Raw genomic sequence first — 14273 nt, 5'->3', positions numbered from 1 at the left:
ACTGCAGGACTCTATACAACGTGCCTCAAAAGAAACTAAGCTAGACAAAAATGATAATTTAATGACTATGGACTAAATATCTGAGTTAATCTATCCCGATCATTGAATTGATCGATTTTCAAATAAATTCCAACCTGGAAGCTTGAGTGAGCAAAGTCTTTGATAGACTCTTCAGTGTTGTACATTCCCATGACAACGCCTCCCTTGCCCTTAAAGGTGAAGACTTCCACTTTCTGGGGTTCTCCTTCATCAGGAGTGAAGACTAGTTCCACCTGTTCCAAGAAAAATACAACACTTAATTTAGAAATTCCTGAGAACATTTTGATTACACATGTTAAAATTTGAAGAGATAAACTTAATTTATGCCATAGAATCAGTCTCCTCTCAATAACTGATGTACTTATGGTAGGATGTCAGATAAGCATAACATCATTTGAGTCATGAAAAAATATCCAAGCTTTTGTTCCGCACAAAAATTCCACTAAGCAAGACATAATTACACTATACATGGCACAAAAAACTTCTCTCATTACAAGTTTTTCACCAAAAGATTAAATAGTTTTTTGATCAATTTAAATAAATGAAACATTTTATTTTGGTTGTTGTACACTTATCATACACTGAACTCTCTATAGGGCTTTCTCCATTATGAAATATAGTTTTTCCTCAAGATCTTAAAAGAAAAAATATGAGGCTTAGAGATAAGAGAGCAAGACTAAAAGAGAGATATGTAAGTACACATATCATTACGAAAATGCGGAGATTTGAGACGAGCACACACCTTTCCAGGTTCGCTGCAAACAAAATCTGTCGCTTTGTACTGATCACCATGCGCATGACGACCAATGATGATGGCCTTTGTCCAGCCAGGTACCACCCTTGGGATTGTCTTGCAAATAATTGGCTCACGGAAAACAGTACCACCAAGAATGTTACGAATGGTTCCATTGGGACTGCGCCACATCTTTTTCAGCTTGAATTCTGAAAAGTAAACACAGAAAAAGCACGCAAGGTAATTAAATGACTATTATTTGCAAAGTGAAAATAGATGTCAGTCACCAAAGTACATAAAACTAGTATTGTGTGAGCCCAAATTTAAGTTTTCCACAAAATATACGGTATAACTTCAATCATACATTGTTATAGAGGAGAAATCTTAAATGATTATATGCAAACAGGCGATCCATGCATACTATTTTATTTGCATTGCTTTCTTTGTCTTTTACAACTATTCCATTGAAAAACTAGGGAACTGTAGTGAAGTGAGGAAGAGTAGGAAAGTGAGAGTAAAGGAAAATAGGAAAAGTGATAGAGAGGGAGTGATTGGAGGGACTCCCTATGAAAGCGATAGGCATAATTAAAAAAATGGTTGGTTTAACGACAAATAATCAAGGTCCTACTTTACTCTAAAAGCTTACTTAAAGTAACTTACCACATAAAAACATCAAATTCTTCATTATCTGGGCTAAAACTAGAAATAAGTGTTGAATGGAGGGATTTAAGCACTATTTGGAGAAAATGTGTGTCTAGGGAAGTGGTAAATCACAAAATGTACGACAATATTATGAGTTCAACATCTTAATTGAGTCATAAGTTCCATTACAAGATGAAGAGGTTGATGAGGTAAATGTCTGCCATTAGCCATTGCCTGAAGGCCACATATCTTTATTAATGACCAGGAAAAGCTGAGAGAATCAATGTTCTAAAATGGCAGTATGAAGACAAATAACTCGGTAACTAGAGATTTTTATAATGTAATATTATGGAAATAAAATTACCTTCAACTCTCTGCTCATCAGGAGTAATGGTGGCACATTTAATTCCAACATTATGCTTGAGAACAGCATAGGCAGCATCATAGGTGACTTGGTCATTGGTCTCGTCACGGTACGGCAACCCCAGATCGTAATACAAACACTCCACCTTTAAAATAAATAAGTTTTACTGAGACAGAGACTCAATATATGGAATGTAAGTGAAACTGAGCAATACAAATATAAATCAATGCAAAACAAACAAATAAAAGGGACTCTTTCAACTACATAAGAGGCCTCTGCACTAATTGTAAGCCATCAAATATGACAATAGGAAGATGGCTCACATAGGAAGATTTTGTAAAAAGAATCACATGGTTAGTATATGCTTACTTCCGCTGATATCATTTTAAAATTTTAGAGTGTAAAAATCAAAATATGACAATTATTTCTGGAATAATTGTTTCCAAATTACAACTCTTAAGGAACCTGATGGTGTGCACATGGGCAAATTTAGGGAGGGAGGGGGGGCCACGGAGACATGTGTCCCCCCAAACATGTGTGAGAATAGAAGAAAAATGTTACCTTCACATATGGAAAGATAAGTTTTTCCTTGATCTTCTCCCAAATAATCCTAGTCATCTCATCTCCATCCATTTCCACCACTGGCCTGACGACATGAATCCTGCTTTTGCTGCCATCTGAAAATATACAAAAATTCCAAAACTAAGTTAAATATTTCTGTCACATTGATTAGATTGCTAACAAGTTAGAGACAAGAAGGAGTTGATTACAAGAAACTTGGGTAAGAGGGTATTGAAAAAGCAGATGACAGGTAAAATGTACAGGATAGTACTTAATGACAAATAAATATGTAAATGGAGGAATGAAACTGGCAGTTACAGCTGATGCGGTGAAACTGATCCATTTTAAATAAAATAAATCTCCCGCTGAAAAACTTTATTTCTGACACTATGTGTTTCACATCATTTTCAAGGGTGTCCAAGCTCTTTCCTCTCCGTCCATTTACTATGATAGGTAGTCTCCCACAGCAAACCACTTGAAATGGAGACAAGAGCACACTTGAAAATGACATGAAAGCATCAAAATGCCTAGTGTCAGTAAATAAAGTTTTTCAGCAGTGGAACGTGCATGATTTCTTTTAGTTATAATTGACGTGGATAAAGGTGAGAACAAGGAGGCTTTGGAAGAGTGGATAGAGAGAGATGGATGGAGAGAAAGTCAAGTAGGTGTTCGATTGATGGGTAGTTTGACGTGTACCATTAATCATTCATAGAAGGATGAGTGGTCAAGGGAGATGGTGGAAGAGAATAGGATTAAAGGGAATAGGTCTTATTCAGTGACATAACGGCAAAATCAGCAGTGCCGGAATGCACTTTCCTATAATTTTTTTACAAGTGAAATATTACTGTTTGTTTTTTATTGCAAGTTATTATTTACATTTATAACAATTTTTTGTTTTCGTTACGAATGAATATATTAGAAATTCTGATGCAACAAATATGATAATAGTGTTATTCGACTATTATGTCTTTTGCTAACCTGTGCCAGAACGGCGTTCCGTCATTATGACACCCCTGGTCTTATTGTGCACAGAAAAGGGAATTCCAATTTGGGAGGGGAGAGAGGCCGAGTAATTTGAAAAATTCTCTATACAAATCAACATTAACCAGCCATATACTTCAATAGTGAATTGAGATTTGTTTTAGGCTTTATCCAAAATTCCAAAATGCTAGTAAATCAAAAGTTACTGGTAATTTTCCACAAATAAAAGTATAGGTGGAAAATAGCCAGTAATCTTTAATTGACTAACACTCCAATGGTAATTAGGGAATATAAAATAAAATTGCGAACAATGGGTTTAAAAATAACCTAATTTTTGCACTAGAATCAGAATAAAATTACCTACATGTTTTTTTTTCACCTCCCTCGTGATATTCCATAAAATTCGCATTGATTAACGAGAGAAAAAAATCATTTAAAAATTGACCATGAATCTCATTGCCGCCCATGCGACAGATTTGAAAATAATACATTTTTTTTAAAGCAAGCGCGGCTTTAACGCTGATCTGAAGGTTAGAGCAGGTTGTGGATTCCTTTGCATTGCCATTCCAGTTTTATCACGCGGTTACAGCAGCCATTAGCAGGATGAACTTCCGTGTTAATGCAACAAGAAGGATCATATAGCGTAGCGCAATAACATAGGATAGATAGGATCGTTCAAATAGGGCAACTCACTCAAACACAAAATGGTACTGAATTCACGAATTCGACAAATGTATAGGATACATATTTCCAGTGAATGTAAAAGTCTTCTACAGGTAGCCACCAACTCGCAAATAAAATGCCGCGGTATTATACGCCCACTTGAAAAGTTTGTGACGTCATCAGATCAAGACCGTAGTCACAACATTTTTCGGGAGCATTTCGATAGGGGTATTTCAGTGGTGGGGGACGGATGTGGGTAAGAGTCATAGGGAGGCTGCGGGGCTCCAAGGTGACTGGACGGGAGCAGTTACTTACGTCATTAAGTGCGACTAGTGAAAGGGTAAGGAATTTAGACATGCCATGAGAAAAAAATCCCTTAGACCGGGAATCGAACCACGGGCCATGTATTTCCAGGCCACTACGCTACTCAGGGTTGCAAGGCAATTTAACCGGGGTTCAACGGTGGTAGATGTAAGGCCCTTGCGGTCCATAAACGAGGGCTAGCGAGGGAATATGGGCCTTCAAGAAGCTACTACCGGAGGGTGAACACCATTTCAGTGGGTTTTCGCAGGTTTTTCACGCCACCCTTCTGGTGTGGGTATTTTCCTGCTGTGGGTTTTTTCGATCAGGACAAGAGTAAATATCTTAAGGTTTTCCACATATTTTTTCACTTAGTAAAAGTAACTTCGTTCACTCTGCGGTTTTTTAAAGCATACTTCCACTTCTCTTCGTTCAAATTTGATTTGATTTAATTTCAAGAGTTACTATATTTAATATATGACGTGGGATTACATAGAAGATGGGATTTTCTTGTCCCAATCCCGCTCAATTAATACGAATTTATTATTATCATTCGAGCGCTAACGGTAAATGAGGTTTTTTAAAAACTGTACTTAAAAAAAACTTGTAGACCTATCTATACCGAAAGAAAAATGGTGATAATTTCACACTTACTCGCTTTGAGAAAAAGGTAGAAAACGGATTAAAAATGATAAAAATATCAACATTTTTAATTCATAAAAATTCGATCAGGCGATAAAAAAAACAGAACTATCCCTTATCATGCAAAAATCCACAAAATGAATAGCTTTCTTAAAAATTATGCCAGAGGCCTCTGTACTAGGACATCAAATATTACTACAGGAAGGCAGTTCACCAATTTTATAAAATGAATCACGCGGTTAATATTTGCTAACTTGCACTGAAATAATTTTAAAATTGTAGAGCGAAAAAAGCAAGATATGACGGAATTATTTCCGTAATAAGTGGTTTCCAAATTAAAACTCTTAATGCTATAGAACCTGACGGTGTGCATATAATTTTTTATTCAGTTTCCAGGGTTTCACATGATCACAATAAGCAATTAATATTGTCAACATTAATGATAAAGTTCAAAAATTTAAGTAGGGACCCCTTAATTAGATAATTATTATGGGCGATCCCGAGTTAGAGAAGGAGCAACGTACTCAATGATGAGAGAGGTGACTGCTCGACGAGGCGAGTGGGTAAAGGAGGAGGGTGTTGCTGAACTCGTTTATAATCCGCAGTAGACTCCCTCCGCAGTTCCGCGTGGGAGTTTGAGCCGATGACGTGGAGAGGAGATAGTGCGCCCGAGATACACAGCGCGGCTCCCAAGTTCTCGGCGGAAGAGTTATACATGGGCGAAGACAAAAGCTCCTCAATTATATTTAACTTTCCAACTTGTACATTAGAAGAAAAAACTAACACTTAAAAGTTCAGGCAAATAAAACTCTCATTGAGGGAAGATATGAAATTAAGTTTACCAAAACGACCAAAATTGAGCACGACCATTCAGATTCAACTATTTACAATCTGAATTTCACGGTCATCCTCCTATAATTTAAGTATACCGGGACTAGATACGGTGATAGCTTTATGGAGTCATCAGCAATTCACAGCTTGTGCGAAAAATTCACAGAGAAAAAAATCCTTCGCCTTGACCGATAAATCTTTATTGGGAGATTGGGAAATTTCCACAGAGAAGAATGACGCCTCGGTACCTTAACTGGCTAAATCACTCCGCCGGAAATCGAGGGATCCGGGTTCAAATCCCGGTCAAGGCGACTGATTTTTTCTGTGCATTTTTTCGCACATCCTTCTAAAATCAAGTTTTTGTAGTCAAAATTTAAATAAACGGTTAGACCCCAACGGTAGGATAGCCTAAACAAGTATCTAGAAGTCGAAATTACATATTTAATGGGTCCTTGCTCAATGTTACTTTTCTAGTTCAAAACGATGGATCAGAGGCAGTGGCGGCTTGCCCATAAGGACTCTCGGACGCCGCCCCTCCCAAATATTTGAAAAAGTAAAAAAAATAAATATCCATTAATTTATAATTAAACATCTAATTTATCAAAGTGTTTTTTCAGTCCCATACATCGAAAGTATTGGAAAAACACGAAAAGAAATGGCGCGAGAAGTTCGTATTTGTAGCCGTGGGGCGCTGGCCAGAACGTCCCAATCCATCCCCATGCAGTTATATGGAGAGTGGTAGTGGTGGGGGCCGCTGGTGCTATGACGCGTCTAACGTTGTGTCTTATGAAGGTCTTGGGACGTCGTCCGAGAATGCGCAGAGCGACGTGTGAGTTGACATCGCTGCGCAGGCCGGCGGGCGTATAAACTGGCGTCTACTTGGTGTTGCCACAGAAAAGGGACGTACGGAATCAGAATGGTCACTGTACTGGGTGTAGTTATACGATTTTAATTTTTAATTACTGGTAAGTATTGCTACAGAAAATAAATTATCTCATTATGCTTGCGTTTATTGGTGTTTGAATTCCGGAACACATAAAATACAACCAGTTAAAGGCCGTATTGACGTAGGAAAACTATTCTCGAGTATTTGCCACAGTTCTGTTATGATTACGAATTTCAAGAACCTTGGGGAAACTAATGTTATAATGTTTAGGCCTGAACAATGTATTCATATCTTCCCGATGATTAGAAATGCGGTACCTACTTTTCAGATAAATTTATCAAAAGACCTGCAGTATTAGGAAAAATCAGTTAACATTCCCCACTGATTTATAATTTAAGAAATAGGTGCGTGCGTGATAGGGTGAAGGATTAAACATGATTTAACCCGTAAAACGTGACTTTAAATAGAGTCATTCAATGAATGTCAAGAAGTTTCGCGTACAATGCACCTTTTGTGTGTAGGTTCATCATTTTTCTAGCCGTCCTTGTTCTATTAATTCATGTTCACCTAATTCCTCAGCGGCAGAGCGGTAGCTGTCTGACGGAAAATGTCCACTTGGGTCTGATTTAAGTGGCTTCGAAGAGTTCATATCAGTGCGGAGATCCTTACAGCTCCTATTTGTGGTTCAGAGCCGTCTTCTTTTACGATCTAGAATTTATTTTCTATTATATCATGGCAATGATTTCGAAGACATGGTTATTCCAAGTGCGACCCGTTGGCGTTTCGTGTGTTTGCCACATATGAATCTTAGACTCAAGGAGATGGTGCGTGACGTCTTTTGTTTGCTTGAGTGCCTTTGCTGACCTTAAATTCGTCCCTCAGCTGAATCATCATTTGTGGACCACGACTTCTATCTCCCTTGAGTCTTCCTTATAGTAACGCAAGACTCTCCTTAAGAACGGAGTGAAATGAGTTCAGACATCATTTTTGAGGAGTTAACTGTGCTTAATTGCCGATTAAGAAGTTTCTTAGTGCTAAGTGTACATTCAAGAAGACAATTTTGAATTAATCAACAGTGCTCGTTTTTGTTTTAGGGAAATATACGGAAAAATTGTCCCCAAATCTGTGTCCTTGCACCTTGTTCTTTTTGGTCGTATTTTTCGTCGGCTCATTTTGTGTCGTCCCTTGTTTATTTATAGACTAGTGCCCTTGCTATGTGTTCAATCGGAAAGAAATGGTTGTCCGGCGCTGATTTCAACGAACGTGTAATTGATCACTATGCTGGACAAAAGGAAAGAAAGATGTGCAATATAACTAAAGGCATGTGAGTATTTCAGATTTTGTTAAAAATGTGTGAGAAATATTTAATTATTGATTTTAAATCATACTGTATTCAAGAAGCAACGCGAACACCGCAATCAAAGTTTACATCTACAACAGCAAAGCGCGCGCATTCTAGTAGTGTTTGTTGCCTAGTGGAAGTCAGTGACACTCCCCTCCCTCCTCAGGTGTTACAAGTGTCATTGCTACCTAAATCTTTGCAAATGTCGAATAGATTTGACAAATAACGCATTATGATTGCAAAACGAACAACATAAGTGTATTGCGGGCATATCCGCACGAAGAATGTAGGCGCTAAAACCTAAAGTTACGTATTTTCGTTTGTATTTGCAAAATATCGCAGCAATTATATTTTTATTCTTCAAGATCATTGATCAGTATAATCGAGAGTCCGGACTAAGCGGATCCGCATGAACGAGAGTCTACCGCATTTAGTATTTATTAATCAAGCTTTATTAGGAAAACTAGGTATTTTTGTTGAAAAAACGGAACATATGGCATTACTAAATTTTATTCCTAGATTGCCGTAAAAACTTAATAAAATACACGAAATATTAAAAAAGTGGAGTGGTGCCCGGTGGAGTGCGCCCCCCCAGGCATTTGACTCACGAGCCGCCACTGATCAGAGGAGATCTCCACTGTCTTTGCACGTTTGTCGTTTACCATCCTCATCATGCAGGAAGAGACAATTACTACTATGTCGACTCCCTTCAAATTGGTCCTGATCTTTCTTGCAACGAAACACATGTATGTCACGATAATATCAATAAATATTACTTTAATGAGATATTGCATACTTTTCTCCTGGATATATTAAACGCACGATGTGTTGATATATCCAATGGAAAAAACCACATGTGATAAGACGTTTCGAGAAATTCGGAGATAAGTGACCCCGTGCTGCGCAGGACCTGGTGCGTGTAGCGTAGGCAGTCTTAAATATTTGCATCCATCGAAAGGAAGAATAATACTTTAAATAATTACTTTAATTTTCGTCCGCAGGCTTGTATTCGCGAAAAAATCAGTAATTCCGCCGCACTCGGGTAATATAGTCCAATACTTATTTTATGAGGGACAAGATATTGTTATGGTTCATTGGCTATCTTCTTTGTATTTATTTGGGGTGGGGTAATTAACTCTTCATCGTTTTGCAGTTGTCGAAAATGTCAATGAGAGTTTCGGATTGAGTTTTTTTCTTGGGAGTTTTTGCAATGAATTGATTTCTTATTGCGAATTATGCCACGCTTAAACACGAATTAATTCGGCTACGATCGCCAATCGAATAAAATACACACCGGACCAAGAAGCGAGGTATTACGGGATGGCTACGAGAGAAATCAATTCACCCTCTTCTAGACAACTTCCGCCGTGGATCGGAAAGCGAAGCCGAGCGAAACCGCTTCGCAAACCAGCACCTCCACGAACGACTGGCCGAGGTGAAAGTACTGTTCAACGTTCCCTGTTGACCCCGAAGTTGTCTCCGGTGACGAATTACCGAGCTGGAGCAGATTTTTTGGTCTCAATTGCGACGAACGTGTGCGGGTGAGCACTTCTCAAACGAACGATTTGATTCTCGAACTCAAAACCGAATTCCCGCATCGGGTACGAATAGATGCGCTAATTATCTTTTAAAATTAAAACGATACGGTGAAAAAGTGAACGAAGTGTGTTCAGGAAATAACGGAAATTTTAGTTTTTTTGACAAAAAATATTTATTCGTCTACATTAATCTACATCTACATAAAACCCCGCGAGTAAGTTCTAGGGTGTTTGGCAGGGTTGAAACAAACATGAAATTTTCCACGATCATAGAAAATTGCGAAAACTGGAGGCATTCGAGATGTGGGTGTGGCGTAGAATGGAGAAGGTGAAGTGGACGGAGAACGAAGAAGCGCTAGACATGGTGGGCGAGGAGAGGCAACTTTTAGATGAGATACGGAGGAGACGAAGTATGGATGGAGCGAGTACTTAGCGGGCAGGGGATGTTGAAAACTGTGTTAGAGGGTAGAATGATAGGTAGACGAGGGAGAGGACGGTAAAGAATAGGATTCTTATGTCACATACAATGAAAGGGAGTAGGCGTTATTGTGAATTGAAGAGGGAAGTGCTTGAAGGAAGGGTAAGCTAACAGAATGCTTCCTAAGTACTCATTGAAAACCTACCTTAATCGGTAGAATACTATAATAATAAAATAATATTGCACGTGTTTCTTTCAACATGGAAAAATCCACTTCATCACGCTTAGTTCTTCTGATTTTATATGACTGGCAGGCTTTTTTGTCGCCTTCAAAATAGTCCCCATTAGATATACATTTGTGCCAGCGCTTCTTCCAATCCTGGAAACCTTTCTCAAACTCGATCTTTTTTTTCCGCCAACTGGAAAGCTGAACGACTTCGCAATACAGGTTTTCTTCTTGGCGGGTGAAAATTTTCATCCAAAAATACGATTACGTTCACCACGTGTTCGACCTCACGCAATCGAGTTCCGACGAGTCGATGATGCAGAGCCCGACCTCCAAATTCGTCCACAGCCATTGGTCGATGGGGACAGGGTTTGCCCCGATTCCACAAAAGGGTTCGCTCGATAATCAATGACATTCCCTTCCACGCCCATTCCGCCTCGATAGGTTTGCTATCAATCGCTTTCTTCTTCCGATTCTTCGGCGCGGGTAAAATGATCGCCAGCTCCGAACAAAAGAGCAATGTAAGAAAATACATTCAATTGATCAAAAGGTTTAACCTGATAAAATGACTTTGGATGATGATATCGATATAAGACTTCATTCAGCAGTGGATTAGGGGGCGGGTGATGACGGCCGCAACCCCCCCGGAATTCCTTAATTACGTGGCAATGCAATGAAAGTTTTTTTACACCAGCTCAACAAACAATGTTCAAAGACAATTAAAGAGTATCAAAAAGCTACATATTAAACAAACAAACTCTTAGAGGTGTTGCATAACATCAAGGTGAACCGGAATGCATTGAATAAAATTACCTCAATCCGCCACCGACTACAGTATTCCCAAAATTAGAGTAAAACACAAGCCTGGCGAGAAAACGACTCAACAAGAGCCCTTCGAAGAGCATAATCATAATCCTGGATGGCCGCGCCCTCACAAGACACTCATTAGGATTAATTTTTCGCGCTATAATTTTATGTAATTGCAAAAGAATGGTTATTAAATATTCGGCAACGTTATATTATGATGCACCAAATTCTTTTTTTCTATTCGAACGCCATTGTCAAAGGATCTCGATCAAAATCCACTATTGGAAACGAGAGATACGTATGTTTAACACTGAAACTCTTCCCAACTCCGCCGAAGATGTTAATTAGAGGTTCGGCGATGATTACTCTCCGAATTATTTCGAAGACGAAATATTAAAAAAAAAAAAAAAAACTTTTGAACTTGTTTGCACTGCTACATAAGGATTACCGAAAAAAACTATAATTGTATTCTCAGGCATGACTTTCTCAAACTTGACCAACGTATTTTCCTATTAATATCCTATTTCTGACCTTTAATTTTTAATCGTTCTGAAGCTCTTTCGGCTCATTCGTCTCTTTTGGAGAAATATGTGCTCGGTGGCAGGCTATAATATCCACGTATATGAATCCCTAATGTAAATCGTTATGGAAACATATTCTCGGTGTTATTATCATGACACGTCTCCTTTTAGTAAGAAAAATTTAGTCTTGCACTTAGCAACAACTTAAACACCAACCAATACGTCCAACTTGTACATGATGCCTTTCTGCAGTTAGCGATTCATATACGAACTTGAATTTAAGATCATTTTTCTTCATTACAAAAAAATGCAATAAAGTAGTCCTCAATGGTGAAAAGTTAACTCCAGACAAAAAACCTAGGGAATGAAGATGGCTCCCAGGGTCTTCTTCCTCTTTTCTCCTCAACCGTAAGGTAGGAGGGCATCCAAATATCTTCTTTCAGTCAGGCAGTCTCTTTACATTATTGTCCCTTCATCCAGCAAAATCTCCCCCAGTTAATCTTTTCTTAGTCTACTTTTTTCCAGGAATGACGTGGTAGGTGGCCAATCATTGCGTTTATTCATGTACTTGTTGAATTTATCTGTGTTCGCCCCTTCCCAATTCTTCGAAGTACTTCCACTCGCAAGGTATTAGAAACCTATCTTTAAGAATCTCGCATGGTATAACGGATATATTTCAGAGCGACACGGAGAACATAATTTAAAAGCCCCACTATATTTCCACGTCCGGCAGAAGCGATAAATTGAGAGAGATATTTAGCCGAACAGAAAGATACGGGAATTCGTTTTCCCCCGTACCAAAAAGGACTTTAATAAATGCTAATCGTAACTTCGCATTTCTTTTTTAAGTGCAAACGGCTGGTGTCCTAACACCCCGTGCCACACGCCTTTTAGGCGATCTTCGGGGTAGCATTTAGATGTGGAGTGCTGATAAAATCTATCACAATGACAAACGAAAATTCGCGCAGAATCTCTGGCGTGGAAGAGGACAGCAGGATCGAGCGCCCATTGGGGGAATTCCACTGTCTGGCCTTTGTCCTGCCCGTATCAAGCACGTAGCCACAGTCGCCACAACTACACTTGGAGAGGGGGTGGGAGGCGCTAAAAAATAGGAGCTCGTTGGATAATATCCGGGATTTCAGACCGAGTCTTCTCTTCTCGTTCCCTGCTCTTTTTCCCGCGCTCCAACAAAATTAGCCGATCGGCGAAAGCGGGCTAGCACCAGTCTCAAGGCCAAGACACAAACAAGGAGGGCAGCATAAGAGGGAAAAAAGGGAGACACCACAAAGGGATGTGCAGTAAGGGGTGGGGAGGAGGGGCAGGGCAGAGTAGTGGGGTAGTGCCTTGTCTACACTACACACTTAACTTAAGTGACTTCACTTAAATATAATCTTAAATGTGGTGCGGTAGCTACACTTGAGCTTTAAGTCGACTTCAGCACCGTGATTGTCTATATCGGGAAACAGTTATGTTGACAGATGAAGGTCTAGGAGAGCAATTAGTGATTCTTTGATCCAAAGCGACTGTTATTTGAAATAAACTTCCAAACTCCGTGAATTAACCATTTTGGATTCAGAAGGTTAAAAGGAAAGACCGATTTCAGTTCCTGAGGGAACGCTATATGGCGACAGGTGATGGAGCCAGAGGAATTTAGAATTACTAAGCGTGACTTCGTGGAATGACATATTCATAACGTAAACAAAAACACTTATTGCTAGTCAAATTCCACTGCTTTATTAAAACCATTGATGTTAAATTTCAACCATTAATTCCTCCCACGTCCAATGAAATCGCCACATCTTATCTCCCTCGGCATCCCTAGGACTAACATTAAAGCCCTATGCAATAGTTTCAATAACAGAGTGTGGGAAGTTACTGAGTGCATTCGTTTACGTTATTTTCGATTATGACACCATGGAAAATAAACTGTTTTACCGGATCCTCTGCCGTCGTCTCATTGTCAGTCTTAAAATTCCTTAAAACGTTTCTAAGTTTTATAAATCGAGTTTCACCGTGAGCAACAGGCATAGCAATTAGTTTTCACGGAAATAAAACCAACAATAAGATGAGAAACACTACAAAATAAATTCGTCGAATTAATATCCCCAACACTAGAAATTAACTAACGTAATAGAACGCTCAATAACCACATCATACAATACAGCACAACTTAGAACATAATCAACGGGATGATGTGAGATGGGTATTTATGTGCCATTTACAACACATGAAGAACTTCAACCGTGCGGAAACAGTTGCCTACGCAATTTAAGTTGGGTTCTAAGATGACTTAAGTGGAGGTGTACTTAAATGAAGCTGGTGACACCTACACTACCAACTTAAATACAGAGCCAACTTAAGTAGTCACTTAAGTTACTAGTGTAGACACGGCATAGGGCTGCCATGCTGACGGCGTGATAGGGGTTCCTGAAAGTTCGAGATACCGTATCTCGATGAAGGGGACACTGATGACAGTAAGAACAACAGCGAATGAAAGACAATTTAAAGGTACTTACGAACAGGAAAGGTTCCGAAGACATTGCTGTCGGTCGGAAACGACTAATAAATCATCTACAGCAGCGGTTCCCAACTTCTTTTTCCTCCCCTTCCCCTCTATATGTATATAACTAATTTTTTACTCCCAAAAATGTAACGTACAAATTTGATAACATAATTTCACGACGGGTAGGTGACACTTTTAGCTATAAATAATTGTATTAATATGGGGGAAAGCAGCGTCCGCCATTACTGATTATTTTCGGCGTACCCCCGACCGGAT

The 14273-nt window shown here is 39.1% G+C and overlaps 1 protein-coding gene across 1 annotated transcript in view; it reads right to left on the bottom strand.

Annotated features, from left to right (window-relative positions):
• LOC124161183 (isocitrate dehydrogenase [NADP] cytoplasmic-like) overlaps positions 1-14273 on the bottom strand; it is a 74945-nt gene that overhangs the window by 6131 nt on the left and 54541 nt on the right. The window contains exons 2-5 of the mRNA XM_046537417.1: positions 2340-2455; positions 1779-1923; positions 782-981; positions 135-272 (exon numbers count right to left, since the gene is read on the bottom strand). Coding sequence (XP_046393373.1) covers positions 135-272; positions 782-981; positions 1779-1923; positions 2340-2455 — 599 coding nt within the window. The remainder of the gene's footprint in view (positions 1-134; positions 273-781; positions 982-1778; positions 1924-2339; positions 2456-14273) is intronic.

Source organism: Ischnura elegans, chromosome 6, assembly GCF_921293095.1.
Source record: "Ischnura elegans chromosome 6, ioIscEleg1.1, whole genome shotgun sequence".
Taxonomy (NCBI): Eukaryota; Metazoa; Arthropoda; class Insecta; order Odonata; family Coenagrionidae; genus Ischnura; species Ischnura elegans.
Note: the sequence above shows the minus strand (reverse complement) of the source record. Positions and strands in the feature narration are given on the sequence as shown.